Source organism: Leopardus geoffroyi, chromosome B2 (assembly GCF_018350155.1).
Source record: "Leopardus geoffroyi isolate Oge1 chromosome B2, O.geoffroyi_Oge1_pat1.0, whole genome shotgun sequence".
In the NCBI taxonomy this organism is placed as follows: domain Eukaryota; kingdom Metazoa; phylum Chordata; class Mammalia; order Carnivora; family Felidae; genus Leopardus; species Leopardus geoffroyi.
The window spans coordinates 125665711-125689208 of record NC_059332.1 but is presented as its reverse complement, the minus strand read 5'-3'; the positions used below and the strand labels follow the sequence as shown (position 1 = coordinate 125689208).

The window sequence follows — 23498 nt, the reverse complement described above, 5'->3', positions numbered from 1 at the left end:
ATTCAGTAGAATTCCCTCTAACCAGAACAAGAACTGTGGACTATCCATACGGAACCAACCTTGTGATTTTACTGCAGAGGTCAGCTACATGCGACACACTGCCATCACACAGCTTTCTAAGTTCGAAGTTTTCATCAGCCGCAACGGTGATTGTGGGATGGCTACCTGAGCAGTGATCAAAATCCCAGGTCTTCCCTATGATCTCTTCTGATCAAACAACCCCAAGCTCAAAAACCTTGAATCCCAAATAAAGTGACACACCGAAGAGAGATACAATGTTAGTTTCTGAAATTTTATTATTTTTAATACATACATGTCACAAACAGAAACCTTCAAACACCACACACAATTCCATAACCAAATGTTTCAGGTTTATCAACATTCTTTAACTATTTACACTTTCTTCCCCCAACAAAAGTGCAATCCAAGACATCTTGACAAGAAATGTTTACTGACAAGAATATATTTGTGAGCTGGTTTTAATGATGCCCATCCGTTATTTTTTTCTTTCCATTACCTGGAATAATAACAAAGTCAACAGGACACAGAGATGAGCTGGGTTAGGCAGCATCCTATTAAAGGAACGAAAACACTGAACAGGAGCACTTATTCCTCAAGTCCTCCCCAAACCTCCAACTAAAAATGCTCAAGAGCTGCAACCAGGAGACCAAAGAGGAGAGCTGAGTGGAGGTCCTGATCCGGGCACAGCACAACAGACTGTACATTAAGCGTCAGTCTTACAGGACAAGACAGAAGACTGCAGCAAGTTAGGTCTCACGGTCTGAGAAGTTACATGTCAGCCTATCCGTTAGTTTTAGCATTTCAACACCGAATAATAGTCTTTCCTGATGAGGTCATCTCCCCCCAAACAGATACGAAAATACTTTTTATTCTGAAAATAAGCTTCTTTTGCAAACACTGGAAAGTAAAGACCGGGGAGAGCTCTTTCTTAGAGTGGAATAATTCATCCCACTCCGCAATTTCATGGCCAATGTCTATCTTTTAATCAAGCAGCTGATAAACTCAGTATATCTATCACTTGCTTCAGATGCAACCAGAAGGGAGTGGAGAACTGAGTCAGCCTGAAGAGGAAGTAATAAAACCATCAGAAAGAGTTTCTCACTAGAATGAAGCAGGTAACATTTTATTTGTTCCAGGTACAGAACGCTTAAAACTAAATGAATAAAAAAAAAAAAAAAAAAAAAAAGAGTTAGAACAGATGAAAACTCACTTTGAAATTACTAATCACTTACAAGTGGCTCATTTTATTGAACACTACTTATCAGAAAAAAAGAAAATGGATCTCTGGTGTGACTAATGTCCTTTAATATCCGAACCACAACAAAAATGGTCATTTTTGACCTATTCCAATTTCCACCAGAGCAAAGTACTTTGACAAAGTGTGGCAAAAATACCAAGGTCAGCACATTTCCAAAATAAGATTTATTCTCCACATTGTTGCATACTCAATTATATTTTATTCTCAAATTAAGCCAGATTCTCTACTTTAGAGGAGAACGTGATGCCTTAAAGGCAAAAGATACTCTCAGATGATACCTGTGCCTTGACTTTTAACATAACTGCAGCATCCACAGAATCCTAACTTTGTCATCCAAATAAAGGCCAAAAGCAAATTTTATCCAATTACAGGGAAAACTCCTCATCTTACTTTTCAGAGAGTAGAAAACAAATATAAGGAGAAAATACTGAATGCATCAGACACTACACTCACGGTAGTTTTAGACTACTAGGAGCTTGTGAATGTGTAAATGTGTCAATTTTAAGATCCAGAACAACAATATCAGCAGGTTTCTCTACAAAATTTTAGGTGGATTAAAAAACACCATTACAGACATTTATTTTACTATATGTTTTAAGTTCAGAACTGAAATCCAAACGCTACTCTTAGGATAAGAGAAACCAATTTTTATACATGGGTACATGAGAGAATCAATGGGGAACCAGTTAATTCACAATTACAGCTTTGTGTATTAAAGACAAATTTGCAAGGGCTACGTCCTATAGACCTTTTAAGTCGCATCAAATACTGTCAGACCAATATCGATTTGCCACTTCTTAAAGGCATTGGGCATTTCCCCCTACTGTGAAATATTTTTCAGATCATCAAACACCAAACCAGATGCAGTAAACCAAATTACAATCATCCAAACTGAAAGATAAGAATATTAGTCAATATGCTGGTTCTTTAATGTTGTTATCTCAAACAAAACATCAAATATTTCATACAATAGAATGGAGACTTGCTTGCAATAATAGCTAAATGCTTCTGAGAGGAAAAACAGCTGTCTTTCTGAGAGGGAAAAAAAAAAAAGGTATAAACCAAATGAATAATACAAAATGCTCACATAACCCCAAATTTGGCTGCCCATGAAACGACTGTATTTTCAGCATTCTATTAGCCTACACATGTAATACTTGAAATTATCAAATCCATTTTTGAGGGATCATATTCCAATTACAATTCTATACAGGTATGAGGTGCCCATCTATTTAAACCATCAAGCTCTCATTAACACACATCTGTATTTTGGAAAGCCCAATGCTCTGACTAATCGAGTTACACAAATTATCACCTTTTTTCACTAACGGTGAAGTATCATGGAGAGCCTCAGAATGACCTCTTCTCAAACATACTGTTGTTACACATTACAATAGGTAATGTTTTGAAAAATGAAACACATTTAAAAAGAAATATTAAAATTTTTTTCCTCATATCCTCAAAAGCAATTTTTTCCTTTCCTTCCTAGGGTCAAACCTATGATTTGGGAAACTCAGCATTAAATGGGTAAAATGTGGCCATAACAGTTTTGTAGAAGGTAAGGCATGGTAACGGTGGCTCTGAAATTCACCAGTTAGGGTCCACGGCTGTGAGATTACCCCTAAGAAGGATCTGACATCAGATGACACCTCGACAGTGCAACCTACATAAATCGATACCCACCCAAATCGTGTTATTCATGGATTCTCCTTCAGGGCTCATCTGACCAACCTCAAAGACACAATTCAAATGACAGGGTTCTTTCTGCCTGATCTTGCCCCCTCCCTAGAGTCACTGTGTATCACTTCCAAATTCACTTAGCATATTCTCTGTGACAGGTCACTTACCCACAAATATTTGCAACACCATGAGTTTTCACAGGTCTTATAATTCGGATATAATTTTCAGGAGGACAAGTGCTAAGTCACAACAGTGACAGAAACAGCACTCGGGTCTACTTGCAAATAACGTGCAGGTCAGTGCGCAGTGCAGAACACTAAACCAAGACAGACTAATCCACTATCAGCTCCCCAGGCACAGACTCACGTTCACACGTCACATGTTTTTTCCCAAGGCCCCGGGAAGATCTAAGAAGTGGGTCTTGAGACGGTTAACAAGATTGGAACAAGAGTTTCCTTCCAACACCTACCATGCTTTTAGTTTATAACCACATAATCCCTTTGCTAATTTCACCCTATCCTCCCCACCACCTTCAAAGCTGCATGAGAGACGCTTAGTGATGGTGAACCGCTAGCCCAGACTCACAGGATTATCCGTTTGGGCTCCGGTCGTGACCACAGACTAACACTGAGGAGTCAAGAGAGGGCAAGGGGCCAACCCCATGTCAGTGGCACATGTACACAAAGGAACTCTCCTTTAAATTAGAAAAGAAAGTAATGTCACAGAATGTCTCCCTATAAAAGATATGTAATAAAGAAGTAAGGTCAATAAAATAGCTACTACTAAAGCAAAGCTTTCATCAATAAGCTTCGAGAACTTTGAAGGAGGAAAATGGCTTCACGAAATGGTAGTCCAGGTTCCCACAGTGCGGACACTGCTGGACATTGCTGTACTCGGAGAAGTACTGCATCCCGATCCGTACGTCTATCACAGGCTTCCCGCAGTGCTTACAGTTCAGGCGGGCCTGGGGGGGAAACACAGACGCGTGAGCCACGATGCCCTTCTGTCTCACAGCACAGTCAATGTCACCCACACCGCGATGCAACACTGCTAGGCCAGAGAAACGGATCGAGAGTTTAGCAAAGCGTCCCTTTCATTGCCAAAAGCAGGTTATGCAAAGCCTAAGACGCATGCTCAACTGCTCATCGTCAGTCCGACGCACTGACTCTTAACATTTCTCCCTCGATGTGCACACCGCTAGCATTTCCACCTACTGGTACGAAGCCAACTCCAAACCTGTACTGCCCGAACGTCTGCACTAAAGTTCCCCTAACAACAGGAAACCCCCTCCCCTGGATTGTACCGAGTGGCTGAAGCCAACTTCCCTCATTCAAAGCCTTATGAAGCTTCTGGGAACATGCTGAGTTTAGGTTAAAACTTCATATACATTTCTTTCTGCTCCTTACTGCCCTTGTTTCCTTTGATGTAAAAATAAAATGCCCCCTAAAATACTCAAGGAAAATTAACGATCCAGGAAGAAGTGCTATGTTTATCCTGAGGCTTCTGGGAAACCACCGCACAGCAGATCTTCATTCGTGCCTGGGCCTCGGACAGCACAAGATTAGAGTCTTTCAGCAAAAGGTCCAAGAACTTAAGGGAATAACCAGAAATGATAAATACAACAGACTCTCAATTTAGACTCATTCTAAAAATGTAATGAAAAGTATGATCTCATTTTGCACTCAACACACTCCTGTGAGGCGTGTGAATCTTAGATGAAGAAACTGAGGCACACAGTGAGAGAGCAACATGGCTAAGACCACAAAGTTAGGAAGCAGAAAGGCTGGGAACTGAACAAAGTAGCTTACTCCAGAGCCCACATGCTTAGTCGTGACATGGACGACCTTTCTGGAGTCTAAGATCAATTCTCTTTTAGCTGATTAATCTCTCTGAACAACAAAAGTGAAATTCTGGGCAAACCTCTCTCTTTAATCTGCTGTTCCTTGCAAATAACTAACCATCGCTTATTTTTGGCTCAAAGTCTTATTAGAAGACTTTCCTTGATTCCTTAATACTGTCTAACACTTGTACCTTCCCAGTGAATAAACAGTTGACCCTTGAACAACCCAGGTTGAACTACATGGGTCCTCTTATAAATAAGCAGATTTGTTTAAATAAATACAATACAGTATTATAAATGTATTTTCTCTCCCTTATTATTTTCTTTATGATATTTTCTCTACCTTATTCAATGTAAGAATACAGTATACAATACATATGATATACAAAATATGCGTTAATCAACTATTTATTTATGTCATCGGTAAGGCTTCTGGTCAGTAGGAGACTATTAGTAGTTAAGCATTTGGGGAGTCAAAAGTTGTATGTGGATTTTCGACTGCACAGGGGATCAGTGCCCTTAACCCCTATGTTGTTCAAGAGTGAACTGTAATTAATTGGTATTTTTTTAAAGCCAAAGAGTAATCAAACATGTTTTCCATTTTACTAGGAGGCCATAAAATAAAAGTCTGAGCTTACAGTTTTAAGGAAGAAATACATAGTGGGTACCAATACTGGGTATGGCAGGATGCCATTCTGCTTTCCTCCCTAAAGATAAGGAAATAATCCCGTTGCCTTTCAAGCGTCTAGTAGAAAGAACACTAGTAGTTCTACTAGAACTACTTTCTAGTAGAAAGTAAAGACCTGGGCAAAAAGGTCTATTCTGTGTGTGGAAAACAAGGAGGCTAAACTAGATCTCCCAGGTCCTTTCCGGCACCAACATTCTATGAGGCACAGGCCCCAAAGTCTTTTATTTTTATAAAATAAAAATAGAATTTATTTAAAAATTCTTTTTATTTCTTTAAAAGAGAACCCTCTCTCGTGTGTGTAAAGAGAGAGAAGCCGCCGCCTCCTGTTTCTCTCATCTCAAAAGCTGCCATCACGGCACGATGGATATTACAAAACGCTACAGTGCAGAACTCAAAGGCTAATGAGATCTCATTTCCAACGCTAATGGAATTTTAAAATGGAAATGTGGTCAATGTATCAGAATAGCATAAAAGTGGTCAGTCCTATCCGGAATCAAATGACAGGCTATGGATGGCCATCTAGGTCTCTCACGGCCATGCTTCTCTTCTGAGAACACTAGTAGAGACAAAGTATAGCTGAAAAACCCACTCCGCCAACCTTTTAATTCAACCGACACAGGTTATCACAGGATACTCTCTTTATAAAATCAAACCATAATGCTAAAGACACAAAACTACGTAGTAACCAATAAAGTGTGTACTAGTTATTGACATTGAAAGCCAAGCTTGGCCACCAAAGAGCCAAGGAAAATTCTCTCCTACCCATGAATATCAAGGAATTCTAAAACAAGGCTTTCTTTTCCCCAAGCACTTGGAAACAAACCAAGATACTTCCAAGAAATTCCTTTTGTCTGCTGTGTTTCCATGTACTTATTAATATGTTTTCAGAGGCTACCACTTCCCTTTTTCCTGGTGGCAGCTAAGTTTTGGAAAATGCTTCCTCTTACCGGTGCTTTATGGATTACATATCTTTCATGTTGACCTCCCAACACTGTACAAAGCAGGCAGTTCCTGGGTAACTTTACTATCCCATAGGAAGAAAGCAAAAGAAAATCCTCTCTATTAAAGAAGGGACTTGAACCCATGAACTATGAGACCATGACCTGAGCTGAAGTCAGACAACTGAACTGACTGAGCCACCCAGGCACCCCTAAGTAATAGCTTTTTTTCTTACTAGAACCTAAGTATACGTTAATCATACAAACATAAGAAAATAGAGCAAAAGAAAACTTAGGGAACCACTTAGCATCCCACCATCCAGAAACAACCTCTGGTTAACAGGCTAGCAGCTCCCCTTTTATAAACGGAAGCATACTTCCACACATATTATGCTATTTTATAAAGTACCTTTGTGACTTGAAATACTAAAACTCTTTCTTATGAATTAGACATTACTCTACATACCCCTTTGAGTGGCTGCCGAGTATTCCAGCAACAACTCCCTCACACTGGTGAATCAGCCATAATCCCTGGACTCTGGGGAAGTCTTAGGATTGTTCACTTATCTTCCTCCTCTTCTCCCAAGCTAACTACAGCACTGCCTCTAACTCCTCTACACCGACTACAGAAAAGAAGCCGGAGATCATCCACAGCTTGCTCTGTGGGGCCAATACCAACCTGACAGCACGGAGAGGCGGCCAGGATGTCGTAGGTGTACATGGTGCCCAGCTGGTGCCAGCTCCCGTCCCACCGCGACTTACACTTGATGCAGATGATCTTGTGAACCCCTTCCAGGCAGTCCACGCACACCGCGTACAGGTGCATGAGTCTCCCTGTGCACAGAAGACATAATGCTGAGAGTGGCCGTTAGAAGGGATAAAAAAAAGTGGGTTACCCATCAATTATAAACAAACATGTTATCATTCAGATAAAATAAGCAAAATAGGTCCTATTTATCACATGTCCCCAAGATGTCCTTTTAGAATAATGATGAATACTAACTATTATCAATGGGACATATATTTGAAGTTCAGTTTTAATAAATATTGGCTCAATTCACTTTTCCAAAAAGAACTGACAGGTTTCCAATATGGACATCCAAACTCAAATGATCAAGCCACAAATGCTAAAAACTAGCCAGTGATGACAGAGGACTTTCTGCTTGGAAGTCTGTGCGTGGTGTGGGGACTGAACCACAACGCTAGTCTGCAGTCAAGGGCTTTCATCCACCGACAGGTCCCATCATAAAAAAAGGCAAAAGTCTGTCTTGATATACTGGTGGCCCAGAATTCTACCACAGCCACGATTACTACGTTAACTGTCTTTGTCTCCAAAACTGCTCAGCCATCACCATATTTAATTTAGGAACCAGAATTATAGCTTACTTGTAAGCGGTTATTTAAAAGGAGTTCAATGCTTTGTTATTTACTTGGCTCTTCAAAGACACAACCCCATTCTTCCATCACCTATTAACATCTAGTGCTTGAGAAAGAAGTCACCCTTGTTTACACAGAAGGGTTAGTTAGGATTCAAATCATTGGGAAAGACTGGGAATGTCCAGGATCAGCCCAGACAGTGTGTAAGAGCAACACTGTTGCTCTCACAGGGAGCTCTGCTGTGCTGAAAGCTATGGTAAGAAGAACACGTCCCCCTCCAGAATGTGCTGCTCCCTGCCATCCGCCCGCCCATGGCTCTTCACCTTTCAGAGGTTAGGGCCAGCCTGCTCCTTACCTGTTGGGGGGTCGGGGGTAATACAGTACTTACAGAGACACTTTTCATTGCATTTGCTTACAAGGCTCTCTCTTCCTCCGTGAGGGTAGGAACACGTCTACACGCATGCACACACGCACGCACACACACACACACACACACACACACAGTGTTCTCAGGACTATCTAATTTTCACCTTTCTCCACCCATTCCCTGATAGGTTCCCTTCAGACATGGTCCTGGGCTCTGCCATATACTCTTCCTTTACTTTCTCTTTTCTCCCTATTCAAGAGTTCTTCTAATCTTAAAATCTGAACCACCACTGTTATAAAAGAAGCTCCCCAAATGCTTATTTCTCAAGGTGCTTGCTACATAGACCTCTCCAGCGAAGAGTCCCAACACCCCTTCAAACCCAAAACACACCAATGTCCTCATCGTCTTTCCCCTAAGACAAGTCCCCTTCCCAACATTCTCCACTCCCGTCCATGACAGCATCATTTATCTGATCTAGAGCCAAAGTGAGCTAACAGGGATGCATTCTCATCCTCTATAGGCAAGCTGTCCCCCAAGCTCCAATTTTTCCTTTAAAATAATCTCCTGTAGATATATATGCCTACCTTTCAGTTCCCACTGTTAGCACCCAACAGTCTCTCATCTCCTGCCATCTAGACCAGAGATAGAAGTTCTACCTCCCTTAAAAAAAAAAAAAAAAAAAAAAAAAGGAAGTTCCACCTCCCTATAGATAGGTTCCACCCCTTTTGAACAATTTTTCCCCAACCGATCATCTACTCTTAAAAAAAAACAACTCTTGGGGCGCCTGGGTGGCGCAGTTGGTTAAGCGTCCGACTTCAGCCAGGTCACAATCTCGCGGTCCGTGAGTTCGAGCCCCGCGTCGGGCTCTGGGCTGATGGCTCAGAGCCTGGAGCCTGTTTCCGATTCTGTGTCTCCCTCTCTCTCTGCCCCTCCCCCGTTCATGCTCTGTCTCTCTCTGTCCCAAAAATAAATAAACGTTGGAAAAAAAAAAAAAAAAAAACAACTCTTGGGGCGCCTGGGTGGCTCAGTTGGTTGAGCGTCTGACTTTGGCCCAGGTCATGATCTCACGGTTCGTGAGTTCGGGCCCCGCGTCGGGCTCTGTGCTGACAACTCAGAGCCTGGAGCCTGCTTCACATTCTGTGTCTCCCTCTCTGTCTGCTCCTCCCCCGCTCGTGCTCTGTCTGTCTGTCTCTCTCTCTCTCTCTCTCTCTCTCAAAAAATAAACAAACATTTAAAAAAATGTTTTTTTTAAACTCTTCAGTTCTTAAAGAACACGGCAAAGCTCTTGTTATGGCTCAAAAGGACACTCACAATCTATTGTCCACCTGACCTACTCATCGTCCACTGCAGAACCTCTACCCTAACCAACCTGTTCTCTCCAGTTCTGTCTCCCGACTTTTTAACCACCATTCCTTTGCTCATGTTGCTCCCTGTCCTTATCAGCAAAGACCTTATGTGAGCAGACCCTCTGCTTACCAAAATCCAGCCCACCTTCTGACATCTGCCTTCACGCTGCCTCCTGTGACTGCGCAGGCCAAAGTGGCCCCTTCCTTACTGTAGGCAACTACAGGATGCCTAACGTACATCATATCCAGGTGTTATTAACTCCACAGGTGGTACTAGTGTCTTCAGTCTGGTAAAGTTAATTACATTTTTATAAAAACGTCTTAGATCCTGGGGGCACCTGGGTGGCTCAGCTGGTTGGGCGTCCAACTTCAGCTCAGGTCGTGAACTCACAGTTCGGCAGTTCGAGCCCTGCATCGGGCTCTGGTGGTGCGGGGCCTGCTTGGGATTCTCTCTCCCTCTCTTTGCCCCTTCCCCACCTGCACATACTCTCTCTCTCCTCTCTCTCTCTCTCTCTCTCAAAATAAATAAATACCCCACGTCGGGCTCTGGGCTGATGGCTCAGAGCCTGGAGCCTGTTTCCGATTCTGTGTCTCCCTCTCTCTCTGCCCCTCCCCCGTTCATGCTCTGTCTCTCTCTGTCCCAAAAATAAATAAACGTTGAAAAAAAAAATTTTTTTTAAATAGACAAATAAATAAATAAACTTAAAAAAAAAAAATCACATCCTAAGATTATAAGTTGGTGAAAAGCAAGAACTGATAGTACCCAGCACATGTATGAAATTCATAAAACGGACTCGCTGATGAATGGGTTAAGCAAAAAGAATCCATCACAAATAGAAGAACACTCCTCTCATGTACACCGAACGCCTGTACTCTCATTCATCTTCAGAAAGTATTTCCAGCCTTAAAACGAAGTGAAAGTAGTTTCCACCTACTTCCCTCTAAAATTATCCCCGACCAGTATAAAGAATGAGAAACAAAACACAAACTCCATTTTCCAGGAAACTACGAGATACCTGCAAACCTGAACCAAAATAAGAGCTCAGAAACTGGATGAAGGCATTTTAAATGGTTTAGCTCTGGGGGCGCCTGGGTGGCGCAGTCGGTTAAGCGTCCGACTTCAGCCAGGTCACGATCTCCCGGTCCAGGAGTTCGAGCCCCGCGTCAGGCTCTGGGCTGATGGCTCAGAGCCTGGAGCCTGTTTCCAATTCTGTGTCTCCCTCTCTCTCTGCCCCTCCCCCGTTCATGCTCTGTCTCTCTCTGTCCCAAAAATAAATAAAAACGTTGAAAAAAAAAAAAAATTAAATGGTTTAGCTCTGGAAGCAGCCAGCATGCACAGGGGGGACTGGGATGAGGTGCTGCAAGGAAAACAGTGTGCGATAGACAAGTAGCCATTCTGTGCAACTTTTTCCACCAAATCACCCCCCAAATCTCGGCTAGCCTTACAACTTATTTTGAAGAACACAACGTGACAGAAGTGATGAGACTCAGTTCCACACTTACGCCTCTGGAGAGAGACTGCAGCCCCCACACTCACCTCCCACTGAATGCAGCAAAGAGCCCAGCCCAGCCCTACCGGAAGATAGAAGACTACACAGAACAAGGATGAGGGTACAGCCATTCAGTCCGGCTGAGGCTCCCCAGGCCAGCCAGTCTGCCAACTGTCAGACCCGTGTCCTCCCCACAGAACGGTGACAAATCAGAAATCATCACTGTTTTAAAACACTCAGTGGGGAGTAATTTGCCTTTAACAAAGGTTAAAAGACATTCGGGATGAGGTGAAGCTCTGGAAAAGGAAGGGGGTGGGGCTCCCCCTGCAACTTCACTTCCTCTTCCTCGGATGAGAAAGTTAGGACAAGAAACTGCATCTGTGAAACAAGAACAAGATGCTATTAAAAAGAGCTCTTGGAAATTATAATTCATATTTACATAACAGAAAATCTTAAACTCAGTAAAAATACTGGAATATAAAGTCCAAGAAATCTTCCAGAAGGCAAGATAAAGAGATAAACGATAGGCTCAATGTGTATATAATAGAACAAAAAAAAGGGATCAATTTTAAGAGATCCAATATCTGACCAACAGTTGCACAGGTTTTTTTTTTTCCCCCTTAAATGAAAGAAAAAATCTTCAGAGAAATAAATTAGAAGAAAATTCCCCCAAACTAAAGACTGTAAGTTTACACAGTCAAATGTTTCACAACGAATTGGGGGGGTGGGGGGGGTGGGGGGGACAAGTGATGGTGAAACTTCAGAACACTAGGGATAAAGAGGAAATCTTAAAACCTTCAGGGGATAGAGGGGGAGAACAAAGGGACAGGAATAAGACTACTATTTGACTTCTCAACAGTGACACTGGAAGACAGGAGACAGTGAAGAAATGCCTTCAAAATCCTAAGGGGAGAATATTTATAACTTGGAAGACTTATACCCAGTCAGACAGCAATCAAGTATGAAGATAGAATCAAGATCTTATCAGACTTTCAAAGTCAGAAAATACCTATTCCCATGCTTCCTTTCTCAGAAAGCTCCTGGGGATGTTCCTTAACAAACTGGGGGAATAAACCAAGAAAAAAGAAAACACGGGATCTAGGAAACAGAAGATTTAAAAAAAAAAAAAAAAAAAGAAAAGCAATTAAAGAATTCCTGGAAGGGCAGCTATGTAGTACAGCCAGTAACGAGTGCACCAGGACAGACAGAAGCAGGGAGACGAAAGGCTCCGTGAAGGAGATTTCTGCAAAAAGAAATTTATAAAATGTATGATACGTATGTGCAAATGTTTCTGAAAGCTTTGTGAGAGCTGCTGGAAAGTGAGAACAACCAGCCATTGTTTCCAAAAAGATGAAGCCAATGAAACTGTGAAGCAACTATTAACTTGAAGAAAAACAAAAGATGTCTTAGAATATACTGTACTCTACACAGGAAATGCACCTACACTACTTACTCAACACTAAATATTTACATAATCTTAACAGTAAAAACATTAAGGATTTATTTTTTAAATTTTTTTTTTCAACGTTTATTTATTTTTGGGACAGAGAGAGAGACAAAGCATGAACAGGGGAGGGGCAGAGTGAGAGGGAGACACAGAATCGGAAACAGGCTCCAGGCTCTGAGTCATCAGCCCAGAGCCTGACGCGGGGCTCGAACTCCTGGACCTCGAGATCGTGACCTGGCTGAAGTCGGACGCTTAACCGACTGCGCCACCCAGGCGCCCCAAAACATTAAGGATTTAACCAAGAACTGTAATAGATTATCCTGATAGAAAGCGGAAGATTTAAGAAAGCAGAGTCATCCACCTCAAAAGTAAGCCAACAGACAGTATCCAAAATTGGACATGAAGATAGCAGTTTCTAAATGATGATGGGAAAAACCTGAGAATCAGTTACAGTTGAAACGTGCTCATCTCTGGGAACCGAAACAGCAGGCATTGATGGGAAGAAGGCAGGTGGGGCTACATCGTTTCTACTACAGGCTTTGTTAGCACACTTTTTTTGAAATTTATTTTTGTTTGTTAAGTTTGTTTATTTATTTTGAGAGAAAGAGCATGTACAGGAGGGGCAGAGAGAGTGGCGGGGAGAGGGAGAGAATCCCAAGCAGGCTCTGCACTGTCACAGGCGCCCCATTTTTTAGCATGCTTTTCAAGTTACAAATGTGTTACACATCATGTATCTCACTTTTATAGAAATTCAGTAATTTAGGGCGCCTGGGTGGCTCAATGGGGTGAGCGGCTGATCTTGATTTTGGCTCAGGTCATGATCTCACAGCTGTGAGATCAAGCCCCACGTTGGGCTCCATGCTGCCGGTGTGGAGCCTACTTGGGATTTACTCCCTCTCTCTGTCTCTGTCTCTCTCCCCCTCTCTTTGCTCCTCCCCACCTCACACATCCATGTGCATGCACTCTCTCTCAAAATAAATAAATAAAAACCTTTTTAAAAATTTCAATAATTTTACATGAATGGACAGGTTTCTCCCTGATAGTGACCAACCCCCATCACTTAAGTGATGGCCGAACTATCCCTACATCCTTGAACGGTCATCCACAGCACTAAGTTCCCCCCACTCCACCACCAGGGTGATGTCTCAGCTTTCAATAACCCTCCACTTTCCTTTTGCTGCTATCAAGAAAGACTCACCTTCCATAAACTTCAAGATTGTTTCAACTAATCTAAAAACGCGTTGGTCCTCTCTGACCCCCACTTTCCCTTACTCCATCATGTTTACAAGGATCAAACCGAATACACAACGTGCTGGGCACATTAACAAAGGTTTGAAAGGCAACTGTCTTACACCAAGTGACACAATTATGCAATTCCTACTCTCAATTCCCTCCCAGTTACAGAAAACTATACACCAGGAATCCTCCCTTCAAAATCACTGCAGAACCAAACACAAAGTTACCCCCCCCCCCCCCGGGACAACAACACTTGGAACGGTGACATCGGAGTAAAGGAAGAAAACCAGCCCCACTGCCACCACCTCAATGGGCAAAGCTGAAATACTCAAGCATTACCTAGCACCTGACTAAGACGAAAAGCAGCAACAGTTAAAATTAAGCCAGAACAGAGCCATCCCATCGTGTTAGCTTTTCAGCTTGTAACAAACCGAAAGCAGGCAAGGTGAATGAACACCTGTACCTTGAAGATGGCACGGAACATCATATTCGATCTCATCGTGTCTCGACGGGCTCAAGAACAGAGTTCCGTCCACCAGCGGGAACTGTTCGAACACCGGGAGGGCCCGGTGGCACAGAGCACAGTTCACGACATTCCTGTGGCTGGCGCTGAGGGCCGCGAGAATGAACTTGCGCAGATCCTCGCCCTGGCCCATCTGGGCATCGTCTTCCATCCGCACGTGGAAAGTGTTCAACTTATGCCGGGGGATGTGAGTGAGCAGTTCGGACAAGTCCAGCCGCCGCAGGAACTGCACGGGCGCGTCGAAGTGGCCCCCCCTGTGCACGGATAACCCAGCCGGACTATACTCGAAGTGGGTGTTTCGGAACACGTGGCCCCCGGCCATGGCCTTCTTGTGAGGCTCCAGATGGATGGCATTCTTCAAGAATTCCCCGAGGTACCTGGAGGAGCGGGGGCCGCTGAAGTGGGCAGGGGAGAGGATGGAGTAGCCGGTGGGCGGGGACTGGCCAGGGGAGCCGCAGGGAGAGCGGGCCCCGTAGGCTGCGGCGCCGACTGCCTTCTCCTGGGAGTTCTGCCGGTCCATGGAGTGCCGCCGCGGGAGGTCATGGCTCAGGCCTTTCTGGGGCTTGTTCGGTGGCCTGCACTTTTTTGCTTCCTCCCCTGCTTCGCCTGGGGGCCTCCCTGTGTTCTTCTCCGACCCGGACTTCTTCTTTTTCTCATCCTGCATCCGCTTCACCTGGTACCAGTCTGTGTCCTTCTTTAAGTGGCCCTGCCCGCAGCGGCAGGAGCAGAAGCGGAAGGCCAGGTCGTAGCCCTTCTTTGTCCACATGTTTTGGCGGCACTGCTTCTCGTTCCAGCTGCGGGCCCGGCCGATGCAGTTGAACTGGACGAGGATGCTGCTCTCCCACTCGTAGAAACACTGCAGGTGCATCCAGGTGCTGGAGGGGCAGTGCTCGTTGTTGCACACCACCTTCTGGTAGTCGTCCTTGTCCAGGTCCACCGGCCTGCCAAAGCTGCAGATCAGGGGCGTGGCACAAGGGGCTTCTGGGAAGAAACAGAGACAGACAGAGAGAGAGAGAGAGAGAGAGAGAGAGGAGGAGAGAGAGAGAGAGAGGTTCAGCACACAGGAGCTGGAATCCCAGCTGGCACCTGGTCAGAGAGCAAAGCTACCATCCCCACCTTAGCCCATTCATGCCAACAGTGCAATTTTCTGGTGTCGAGATTTCCTCCGCTGGAATAACACCAGACAGGATTAGACAACACGTACTACTCTCTTCTGGTGTTTTGCTGGGCCGAGGGAATTTGTTTTCAGATGTTTGTTATCTGCTGAAAAACACACCAGTAAGCTTCAGAAAGTCCAAATCCTTCACAGTGCAATTAGCCGTATGTCAATACTTACAACGGTATAGTGTAGTACGAGGTTTTCCTAAGATGTGAGTGTAATGACAGGCAGTTCCAAGGTTCTTTTAAAAAAGGAATCACTCTAATGAACTAGGAAGTCATATGATGAAGCCACTTAGCCAACTAGTTCAGGTGATAGCTCCAAAAGGGCCCGCAAAGCCCTTTTTCACAAACTTTAGGTTATCCTGAATATCACAGAAAAGCTAGAAAACAGAATTACCTCTCCCCAATTCTCTCCTAGAATGGTCTGATACCTAAGAGGAGAATGTCTGGTCAAACTAATTGTTGGTCTACACAGAATTACACCGCCAGGTCATGAAGGAGAAAACCGGAACTCTCCTCAAGCTATCAGGACAGAAAGCAGAAACACCGAGATATTTCTGCCCTATTTAACCACATACCCCACAGGCATCCAAAAGGCCAATCAGGTCCCCCCAAAAGGAGGGAAAACTTGGTGACACAGAGTAGGATCTATTTCTTAACAAGTAAATAGGATTTACAGTGACGAATTCCACTGGATTCTGGTTACTTCAACACCCTTAATATTTTCAACGTTTATTTATTTTTGGGACAGAGAGAGACAGAGCATGAACGGGGGAGGGGCAGAGAGAGAGGGAGACACAGAATCGGAAACAGGTTCCAGGCTCCGAGCCATCAGCCCAGAGCCTGATGCGGGGCTCGAACTCACGGACCGCGAGATCGTGACCTGGCTGAAGTCGGACGCTTAACCGACTGCGCCACCCAGGCGCCCCAACACCCTTAATATTTTCAAAAGGCCCTTTTGGAAAGCAGTAATACTCCTAGTCGGGAACCGCTGGGCTTGATCAGGAAGGTTCTACATGCCAAGCTTAGTTTAGACTTTATCTTTTTGTAGCTGAGAACGGTCAGCCAAGAGTTCTGTTCTAGAAAGCTTACCCTGATGGCAGTGTGAGACGTGAGTCCCTGGTGACAGTGTGGGACATGAGTGAGAGCCTGACCTACAGCAGCAGCACAGTAAGATGGCACCCGCTGCTGGGATGAGCAAACTCTGATGGACAGCGAGCACAAGAGGGGCAGGTTTGGACAAAGACAACTTGGGGCTGGCCTGATTCTGGATCTGCTGAATTGGAAGCCTGTGTGCCACCGAGGTGGAGAAAGACAAGCCCAGAGCTCAAGTGACCTGGGGCCCGAATACAGATGTGCAGCTACACACCCAGAGGTGGAGGTTAAATCCCTGGACTGAGGAGTTAGCCCAAGAGGAATGTGAGGAGAGGAAACGAATCCTGAGAGGCAACATTAAAAGGCAGGAGAAGAGTCCTCCACAGAGCCTAGTAAGGAATGAACTGAGGATTCACTGAAAGACAAGTCAGGAGAGAATTCTATCATGGCAGCTGGAAAGTTACAAGAACAGAGGACTAAGAAATCCCCCAGAGATCACTGTTTCTCAACCTCTGCACTACTGACATTTTGGACTGGGTACTTCTTTGTTGTGGGCAGTGTCCTGTGCACTGTAAGACATTTAGCAGCATTTCTGCTAGGTGCCAGGAACACCACCCTCCTCAACTGTGATGCCCCAAAATGTCTCCAGACACTGCCAGCTATCCCCTGGGTGGGCAGAGGGAAAAAAAACTGCCCCTCATTGGAAACTACTGGGTAACTTAAAGACTGAAAAGTCCTCACCAGAATGGTCAGTAAGCCAGTCAGTGACATCTTAGCAAGAACAGTTCCAGTGGGATAACAGGGGACAGATCAGAGGTGGATGGTGAAGAGTAGATGGTGAGGTAAAATAGTAGTACAGATGACCTTCCAGAAAACTCTTCCCAGAAGTACAACTGTAGAAGAAAGGGAAATGAATGGGAAGAGGCCAGTAAGAGTAGGGACCTACACATGTATATCTACTCAGGGAACGAATGCCAAAAATTCAGGATAGCTTTAACAGTAGGAGAGGCAATGAGCTCTGCAACTGCATCACTCAAAGCCCTTCCCGACCTCACCCCCGCCCACTGGATCACAAACACAGCACTCCACCAGCACAGGTGATGGCACCCATACAGCCTATGGCACTCGTGTGTTACAATCTTCCCCTTCAGCGTGGAACTCCAGGCGTCGGTCAAAGGCCCTACCCAACTTGTCTACCTCCATTCCTTTGATCACTGTGGTTCCCCCATCTACCGCCTAGGAGCCCACAATCCTTAATCTTCATTTGTCCAAATCCTACCAGCCTAGTGTAGCAATTCACAGCATGGACTCTCAACCAGACTGCCCAAGCTAGAATCCCAGCAGTACCACTGCTGAGCTGCATGCTCCCGGACAAGTCACTTCTGTCTTAATTTCCTGTACGGAATGCAGGTAACAACTGAATGTACTTTCTATGGTTGTTGTAAGGACAAAATATACCAACACACGAGTGGCACTTAGAGCAGGGCCTGGCACACAGAAAACCTTCTCCCTTTCCTCCCATCCTTCAAGGCCCACCTCTAGACACTGATTTCACCAGAACCACCCCCTCCCGACCACAGTCTGGTCTGAACCTTACTTGAGTCCCCACTGTGGTCCCACCAGGTGATAACTTCAGACAGGATGCCTCTTACCTCTGTGTTCCTGGCACCACTGGGCCTAGGCCTTGCACACATCCTGTGCTAATGAAGCTGCATTAAAATGACACTGGCAAAAGAAACCCAACCCAACAAGCAGGGAAGGAAGAGAGCAAGCCGAAATCCTACACAGAGAGAAAGGCCTAATACTGAAGCACACTGAGATGAAGTAGAAAAATGGTCTGTAAACTGGGCAAAATTAACTGCAGTCCCCTGGGCTGTGACCTTTAGTGTCCTTTAAAATGTTAATTAGTCAATTAAACAAAGTTCAGTTGCTTTTATCTATCCTTCAGAGAAACAGCTTTGGAGAGAATGCCTCTGAAATGTAATAGCAGTAGCCAAAGTGATATTAACCCAGGACGAAAGAAATCAAAGAATGGCCTAACTATACCTTGGCATTCACAACATCCAAAGTTTTAAATTTTAAATGCCAAGACTGGCTTGATATTTCTCTTTAAAGTATTTCCACATTAAAGAAGGTAGATTAAGAGGAGAAAAGTCCTATTTACATCTTTGTCGAAAAGCCACAAATACATCATGGAAGCAATTTTGAGCCCTGCGTACGAACCGCGTCTTTGGAGCTGGGAGAAGCAGCAACTCAACGCAGAGCCCTCTGGCAGAAAGGTGTGTGTGGATCAGAGAAGGCCGGACAGCTCCCCTCTTCCCCATCACTGCCCCACCCCGACCGCAGCAGCAGCTGAGCTCGCCCACAATCTCCCCTCCGCGGCTCTGCCACGAAGAGACCCCGCTCCAACCTGCCAGCACGCTCGTTTACATCTCAGCCACTCCGATGTGGCCTTTGTGGCTGGGCCTCCAAAACAAAGACAAGGGCTTGAGACCAAACATTACACACCACCAGCCCCACGGCAAGGCTCCAGGGACCAGGGTGAGTACCAGGGTGAGACTCGGGTCCTGCGCAAGGACTTGGGACAGGCTTCTCACATCTCACGCAGCCTTCCGATGAAGCCACGGAGGGCTGGCGTCTGCATGCAGACACGATTTCCTTCTAGGCTTGGTTCAGACTTGCCCTCTCCCTCCCACTGTCCACACTGGAAAGGCAGCTGGGAACGATGCGCGAGGGGGTTGGGTAACTAGCTGTTTGACGTGGGGCAGTTTCCTGCTTCCTCCTCTGTAAAGAGAGAACAAAGATGCTTGCCCTCATTCACGCTAAAACGTATGTGGAGGCTCTCTTCGCAGTTCTGCCACAACTCTTCCTGCTACCTCCACTGGATACCTGTGCCTCTGGCTCCACAACTCAACGCAAACTGCTCCAATAATGTTTTGGACCCACGAAGGAGTTCAGAACGTAAGGAAATGAAATGAGGCCATGTCTCTTTTTCAATCTCCAAAGTTTTACAGGTAACTAAAACAGACAGGGAAAGATTTCAGAACTCTAACAAATAGCACAGTGTTCAAATCACACCCATAACAAATGACAGTGTTACAGACATGCACTGGATTGCTTCATGAAAGTGGTCTCTAAATTTACAAAATTCCTAGCTCTTAAGAATTGGAGTTCCTGGGGCATCTGGGTAGCTCAGCTGGTTGAGTATCTGACTTTCGCTCAGGTCATGATCTCACAGTTTGTGGATTTGAGCCCCACGTCGGGCTCTGTGCTGATATCTCTGAGCCTGGAGCCTGCTTCGGATTCTGTGTCCCCCTCTCTCTCTCTGCCCCTCCCCTGCTCATGCTCTATCAATAATAAATAAACGTTAAAAATTTAAAAAAAAAAAAAAAAAAAGGAATTCCACAAAGGTGAAGGTATAAATATATTACAGACTGATCTGATACAACTGAATCTTTAAAGGGAGAGAGGGAAGAAGGGACCCCACCCCCGTTCAGTGAGGGCCCAAGCCACGTACATTCCTCAGGACATCAGTCTAAAGCTGGGATAGTCTGATGGACAAGGAATACGGGGCACTGTTCCTTCATGCAGTCAACACTGCTTTTACACGATGTATATAAGCCCTCCAGTGCATTTTTACCGCTTCATCATCAGATACTCAGGACTCAGCTGCAATTTCTCCCTGCCCAAGTGAAAATAATCAGGGATCACCTCATTCTGGGCAAAAATCTCAAGTAGTTTCAAGTCTCGACAATGAACTAGCTAGGTGACATCACTTGGGTAAAGTCTGTCACTCTTCCCAGCCTTCTCATCTGGTATCCCGTCTCCCACCCCCCACCCGAGGCAGGTCTCTGTGCTCCCACACCTATTAAAAGAGAAGGATCTGACGGTAGTCATCTACGCTGGCTGCCCAACAAACCCAAACGCCTCGACACACCCATCCACACTAACTGGAGCCCCATAAACCAGACAGACATTGCCACTGTCAGCTTTTTAACTGTAAAATTAAATGTTTCATCCCTCTTAAAATAGTTGCAAGCATCACAAACAGGTGGGGAGTTCAGCGGGGCAGCGGGGTGAGTGAGGAGGGTCTTCTGAAGTCACACAAGGCTCTCCAGGCAAAATCTAAGGTAGGGACTTGGTCACATGCATCCTTGTAAGCCCACTACTATGAAAATCATACTGTTCAATTAATGTCTTGGTGAAGGAAAGCACGGCCCAACCAGATTTAGTACTCTGTGGTGACAGAAGAGCTGAAGGACGGGGAAGGGGTGAGGGGTGAACCCTTGGGGATCACTGTTCTCAACAGGCCTCCCAGACTCATCCCGGGACTCCAATTTCAGGGTACAGCCTGGCCCTCACCCTCACTTCTACAAACTTCCCATAATCTATTCTACCGTCTTTCAGCATGCAGTTACCAAATACAAACCGCAGGGTTTCTGAACCACTATTTTACTACACGTATCTTTTCCATACAATAATTCTTCTTCAGGGGAACACATCCCCTTGTTTTTGGAGCTAATTCCCCTCAGCGTATGAAGTTTCTGAAGCGAGGATCCTCATCTCCAGCTTCCTGAGAGGCCACAGAGATTGGTCAATGAGGAAAGCAACTCTGGAGACAGCCAGCCTGGATCTGACTCTCAGCTCTGCAATTTAATAGTTTTAAGATCTTTGGCAAATCACGTCACCTCCCTGGGCTCCTGTCTTCTTCCCTGTAGAATGGCACAAATAACAGTACCTATCTCAAAGGGGTGCCATGAGGATTAAGTGAGTGATTAAAGCAGTTCACACGGTGCCCAGTACTTATTAACCAACATTTAAATTTGAGAAATTATTAGAAGCCCTATCACTTTACATTATGTGATGTAAAAACCAAAGGACTTTGAAAGCACTTAGCGCAAAGCTACAACCAGAAAGAGACCATCCTTCTTTCTCCTTCACATAAATAAGGCAAGAAATGCACTTCTTCCCCACAACAAAGCAGGGTGGCATGCATAAAATAATTCACTAAAGGTTTACTGGCAAGTCTTGAAGAAACAGATGCAAAATTTCCTTCTTCTAACCCTTTAAAGATGTTCTACTCCCTGTCAGACAAGTAAGTATCTTGCTAAATGTAATTTTTCTACCTAAGCAATCTTTTCCAAGCCTAGCTAACAGGGATTCATAAAGCATGGCTACATTTGATTCATGGGATGTGTCCCTGAAGAACTCCCATAACTAAGGGAAAGGTTGTGGGGAATGCATCCTCAGAACACATAAATCTGCAGTCATTGTGTTCTATTTTTCTTTACTGTTGCTTTTTAATATCAGCATTATCTCTAATATTTCTCAGCTGTATCTCATAAATTGACATGGCCTATCATACTATGTTTTATCACATTTCTGTTCAAAAGTCACCAATTTTCAGGGTGTTTTTCAGTACAATATTAGCACACCTGGATATTTTCAAAGATAGACTTAAAGTATGATAATCACTTTAAAATGTAATATAATATCATTATACATCCTGATATATATATAAGTATATATAAATATCATTAATATAAATATCATTAAAATCCTTCAAGAAGTTTATTTAAGTAGGCTCCATGCCCAATGTGGGGCTTAAACTCACAATCCTGAGACCAAGAGGCACATGCTCTACCAACTGAGCCAGCCAGGTACCCGAAAACAGTTCTATAAACAAAGAGTCCACATTAAAAAAAGAAACAAAAAAGTTTACATAATATTGCCAAGGGTTAGTAGGTATTTCTGTTTGTAAGAAAAGGTGATGCCACTGCGTATCAAAGCATTTTTATTTTTTATAACAGCAACTTGTTTTAAGTTCATTTATTTTGAGAGAGAGAGAGCACACATGCAGGAGGGGCAAAGAGAAAGAGAGAGAATTCGAAGCTGACAGCGCAGAGCCCAATGTGGAGCTTGAACTCTAAAACTGTGAGATCATGACCTGAGCCAAAAACCAAGAGTGGGAAGTTTAACTGACCCACCCAGGCACCCCAAAACATTTGTGTAATTCAGTTGAACTGCCAGCTTGAAAATGACATAGCTTGGTACATAATTTGGGGGAGGGGATCCACTGAAATTTTGCACATCATGTGAATCTTTTATTAATATTATTTGTCATTAGTTGGAATTTGCATAATTTAATTTGCATATAATGGGATCACACTGTACTAGGCAATAAATGAGCAGGCTGCCTTTCTTTTGCTTGGATCACAGAGGGAGCTGGACCACAGAGAAGTACACAGCATTACATGTACTGCCTACACTCACCCTGGAGGAAAGGCAGGTTCACGAGCTCTTGGAACCAAATCACAGTATCATAAAATGGGAATACAACTCCAGGTTAAGTATGTATGTACGTGCAGGAGCGTATTTGTATGTAACTGCAGAGAGACTGCCCAAGCGTTAAACTATCCCATTTCTTTTATTATTGAGGTATAATTTACGTGCAATGTTTCTATTAGTTTCAAGTGCAAAACACAGGGATTCCACAATTGTATACAACTCTCAATGCTCACCACCATGGTAAGTATAGTAACCACCTATCACCATACAAAGTTATTACAATATTATTGACTATGCTATACTTTCCATTTCCATGACTTATTTATAACTGGAAGTTTGTACCTCTTAATCCCTTTCACCAATTATACCCATTCCTTCACCCACCTCCCTTCTGGCAGCCAGTCTATTCTGGGTATTTAAGAGTCTATTTGGTCTTTAGATTCATTTAGTCATTCGTTTTTTAGATTCCACATATAAGTGAAATCATATGGCATTTATCTTTCTCGGACATATTTTACTTAGCATAATACCCTATAGGTCCATCCATGTTGTTGCAAATGGGAAGATCTTACCTTTTCTTATGACTACTATTCCACTGTATGCATATATATATATATATATATATATATATATATATATATATATATGTACATATATACATATGTATATATGTATATGTATATACATATATGGCACATATGTGTGTATATATATATGTGTGTGTGTGTATATACATACATATA

General features: G+C 44.0%; 1 protein-coding gene across 1 annotated transcript in view; it reads right to left on the bottom strand.

Annotated features, from left to right (window-relative positions):
* Window positions 1-278: 278 nt before the first annotated feature.
* HECA (hdc homolog, cell cycle regulator) overlaps window positions 279-23498 on the bottom strand; it is a 52284-nt gene continuing 29064 nt past the window's right edge. Inside the window, exons 2-4 of the mRNA XM_045499829.1 lie at window positions 14152-15192; window positions 7105-7259; window positions 279-3923 (exon numbers count right to left, since the gene is read on the bottom strand). Of these exons, the coding sequence (XP_045355785.1) occupies window positions 3759-3923; window positions 7105-7259; window positions 14152-15192 (1361 nt within the window). The 3' untranslated portion in view covers window positions 279-3758. The remainder of the gene's footprint in view (window positions 3924-7104; window positions 7260-14151; window positions 15193-23498) is intronic.